The sequence below is a fragment of the Panicum virgatum genome, chromosome 3N, assembly GCF_016808335.1.
Source record: "Panicum virgatum strain AP13 chromosome 3N, P.virgatum_v5, whole genome shotgun sequence".
NCBI classification, from domain to species: Eukaryota; Viridiplantae; Streptophyta; class Magnoliopsida; order Poales; family Poaceae; genus Panicum; species Panicum virgatum.
Genome location: NC_053147.1, coordinates 58,967,297 through 58,971,104, shown reverse-complemented (window position 1 = coordinate 58,971,104; position 3,808 = coordinate 58,967,297). Strand labels below are relative to the sequence as shown.

The 3,808-nt window shown below is 45.4% G+C and overlaps 1 protein-coding gene across 1 annotated transcript; it reads right to left on the bottom strand.

The window, feature by feature from the left end:
* Positions 1-555: 555 nt before the first annotated feature.
* On the bottom strand, positions 556-1,624 carry LOC120663546. The gene is made up of 2 exons (XM_039942402.1): positions 1,178-1,624; positions 556-1,084 (listed from the first exon to the last, which is right to left on the bottom strand). The coding sequence occupies exons 1-2, from the start codon at positions 1,367-1,369 to the stop codon at positions 899-901; spliced, it is 378 nt and encodes a 125-aa protein (XP_039798336.1). The 5' UTR covers positions 1,370-1,624; the 3' UTR covers positions 556-898.
* Positions 1,625-3,808: the final 2,184 nt, after the last annotated feature.

Here is a 3,808-nt window from a genome sequence, read left to right as displayed (position 1 = left end):
CCTCCGTGTCAGCTAAAAGCTGACTCAGCTGCTGATATCGCCTCGGCAAGTGAGTAGCATAGATGTGGAGTTGTTTAGTAGTCACTACTACATAAATAATTTCTACGTGCGAATAAAATTATATTTGTAGAGGCGGATATCCGCTCCTAATTCTCGCTGTTAAAAATATTATTTCCAAGAACGGGTAACACATCCGCTCCTAGAAATCAATTTGTAGAGGCGGGTCATTCCGTCATCCGTCACTAGTAATTAATTTAAAAACAAAAAAATAGGGCCGCGCCGCTGCGAGCTTGACGCATGGTTAACCTTACCGGTGGGAACCGGTCCGGTTTGACCGGTAACCGGTCAAACCGGTCCGGACCGGTTCCGGTTCCGACCGGTTCCCAACCGGTCCAAATTCAAATTTTGAATTTGAATTCAAAAAAATGAAAAATTCTCAAAAAATTCCTAAAAATATTTCAAGGTGTGATGAATCTAATGGTGTCAAATTTTCTCAAAAATTCGTTCATTTAGTATGGTTTGCGGAATTTATAAGTTAAATAAAAAAAACGTGCATACGAAAGTATACAAATACAATGTAAAAGTAGTATAAAAAAGAGTTGGAGGGTTCATTTAGACTAAAATATGTTGTACAAACATTTATTTAGTATACTTTGTGGGCATTTGAATTTAAAAAAAAAAGAAAAAAATTTGAATTTGACCTGTACCAGTCAAACCGGCCGGTTACCATCCAAACCGGCCGGTATACCGGCCAAACCGGCCGGTATACCGGTCTAACCGACCGGCATACCGATCGGAACCGGTTGAACGGGGAAGTTTGAATTCAAATTTGAATTCCACCGGTTCCGACCGGTAACCGGCCAAACCGGACCGGTATACCGGAACCGGAGGCCGGCGGTTACCGGTCACCGGTCGGATACGACGACGAGCCGGCCAGCCCGCGCTCGTAGTGCCGCACGCCGTCGCTGGTGCTGAGGCAGGCCATCTGCGCGGCACGAGCCACCTCCGCCAGCGCATCTCGCAGCAGCAGCCGCCTAGATCTTGGCACTTTGGCAGCCAGGGACAAGCACACCACGGACAGCAGCTGCATCATTGAGACCTTGTCAGGACTCAGGAACGCACCAAGGCATGGACAAGCACGCCACCGAGCACAGGTCAGGACTCAGGACGAACGCACCTTCCAAAGGAGATCCAAGCTACCAGCGCGTAGCATCTCGACGGAGTGCTCCCGAGGCATGTGCGCGTGCGCGGTGCGCCGCCTCCGCCTCCACGAAACCTGGCAACGCGCTCCTCGGAAGGGACAGGGAACACCACGCTGGGCTCCCCGTCGCGCGCACCGCACAGCATAGATCCACGCCGCAGCTGCCATGTCGACACCTCCATCGCTCGACCCGCGGCCGTCGCCACCGGATCTGGCCGCGGGGAGGGTTGAGGAAGATGTCCGCCGTTCGGATCTGAGCTGGAGAGGATCGGAGTGCCGTCACTACTATCACCGGTGGGCCCGCCAGCTAGGGTTTCGGGCTGGGAGGGGGAGCAGCACGGGTTGCACCACGCTTCGCCCCGCCGTGTCGCCCTGTGCTCCGCCCGTCGCCAGGGCCGAGTCGCCGGATCCCGTCGTGCCTAGTTGCTGCTGGAAGGGGAGAGGAGGAAGAGATAAGGGCCTTGTTTGGTTTTGCAATAAAACTAGTGTGCACATTTCCCGAGAAGAGAATCTCACGTATATAACGTACTAAATGAAGTCTATTTGCAAAACCTTTTTAGGGATGGAGGGATGGGTGTAGCTTTTCGCGACGAAACTAATGACAGTAATTAATCGATAATTAGCTACATTAATGCTACACTAACCATCCTCTAATCGCGCGGTCAAATGCCTCATTAGATTCTTCAGGGTCACTAGCGTGGGGGTTCTGAAGTTGGTTTTGTAAACTGACTTTGTTTGACACCGTAATTAGTTGTCAAAGTTGTTACTATTTCTAGCGCGCTACAATTGTAGCGCGAACCAAACAAGGCCAAGTTGCAAGAAAAAGATAAGAACGGAGGATAGAGGTGGAAGGGAAAAGATATAGCTCGGGGATTGGGAAAGCATTTTTCGGGCAGGCTGCACCGTCACCCGCCTCTGCAAATGGAACTCATTTGTAGGGGCGGGTGATGCTATCATCCGCCTCTAAAAATAGATTTTTGGAGGCGGGTTAATGCTATAGTGATCTCGCTGCATTTCTAGCAATAGGATAGTTTTTGATCCACCCCTAAAAAAATAGTGTGTTGCTACAAATTGTTTCTGTAGTTGTGAGTGAAGGTCCCACGTTTTCTTGGACAACAACCCATGCAGCATAATCTTCTTATGTGGCTGCACGCCAATTAGGATCGGCGATGGTGCTGTGATAGGGATGGTAATAATGGATCATGATTCATAATTCTAGTGGTCTCCCTCCCAATCCAAATTGATATTTATATATGTTTAGCTTAAAATTATACTAGATTAGAGCTCGTTTTTTTAGAGTCCTGCCCTTAGATTATTAGGGCCCTTACTATCCCTGGCTGTGATATACGGTGGCACTGTGTAGAATCTGGAAGGCTGACTTTGCAAGGAGTTGCCTTCGGAACTCATCTTTAACTATTCATACCAAACTATGAGAAGCAATCAACCAACTCAGGCGCGGCGAACAAGCCGGTGGGACAAATAGCTCATGATAAAAATGCAAATTTATTTTGATCCACAAGTCCAACACTTTTATTTTGTCGCTGGCAACACAGATAAGCTACCGGCGGCAGGTAGCACGTAACACTAATAGCATACTTACTATAAATAACATGAGGGACCGGAAGGGATCAACGACTTTTTTTTTAAGGAAAGCTGGGCAGGGATCAGTGTACGTATCACGGCTGGATCATGGGAGCGCTTGCAGCAGCGGCGACAATCTGATCAGAGGGGCATTTGGTATAGCACCAGCATCGAAGGAGGTAACATGACCCGTCTGTGTTTTCCGTGCTCTCGTCTGTGCATACGAGGGAGCAGCTGAGGTTGTAAGCGCAGATCCCTTTATAATTGCCGCTCAGGTGCCTGCACGTTTGTCCCGCAACGGCCACCGGCTCTGCAAGAATGCGGGCATGAATGCATGTAAGGATGCAAGCAGATCGGATATGTATGAAACATACTCCCTCCGTTCTAAATTATATATAAGTCCTTCTAAAAATCTTGGAGGATCAAAACATCTCAAAGTTTGACCAAAATTATAGAGAGAAACACAAAAATTTATGACATTAAATAGATATATTATGAAAGTATAGCTAACAAAGAATCTGAAGATACTTAATTGGTATCATAAATGTTATTATTTTGTCATATAAATTTGGTCAAACCTGAAAAACTTTGACTCTCCAAGATTCTTGAAATCTTACTATTACTAATTGGAGGCTCCTTTGGAGCCTCCACATGAAGCCACCTAGGATCCTAGGTGGACACTCTAAAAAAAAGAGAAATTTTATAAATTCTAATAAAAATTAGAAACATCCAGCCATCAATCCAACAACTCTAATTATAATAACTATCGGATCCGCTATCTTTTCTAATAAATTACCAACATCTGCCATTATAAAAATATACTAAAATAACCCCCTAAACATGTATCTAAATTACCCACATTTGCCATTATAAAAAATCTAAAGTAACCTCCTAATCTTTATGTAAATTACGCACCTATGACATTATAAAAATAATACAAATAGCCCCCTAATTTTGCACATAAATTATCCAATTATGTCATTATTGTTACCAGTTAAATTACTCCTAAATATGTATATAAATTAT

Excerpts from the sequence above, each read along its gene's own strand:
- LOC120663546 (XM_039942402.1), bottom strand. The coding sequence starts at position 1,369 with ATGGCAGCTGCGGCGTGGATCTATGCTGTGCGGTGCGCGCGACGGGGA. Across the intron at positions 1,085-1,177 it reads GCTTGGATCTCCTTTGGAAG|CTGCTGTCCGTGGTGTGCTT; the intron begins GTGCGTTCGTCC and ends TCAATGATGCAG.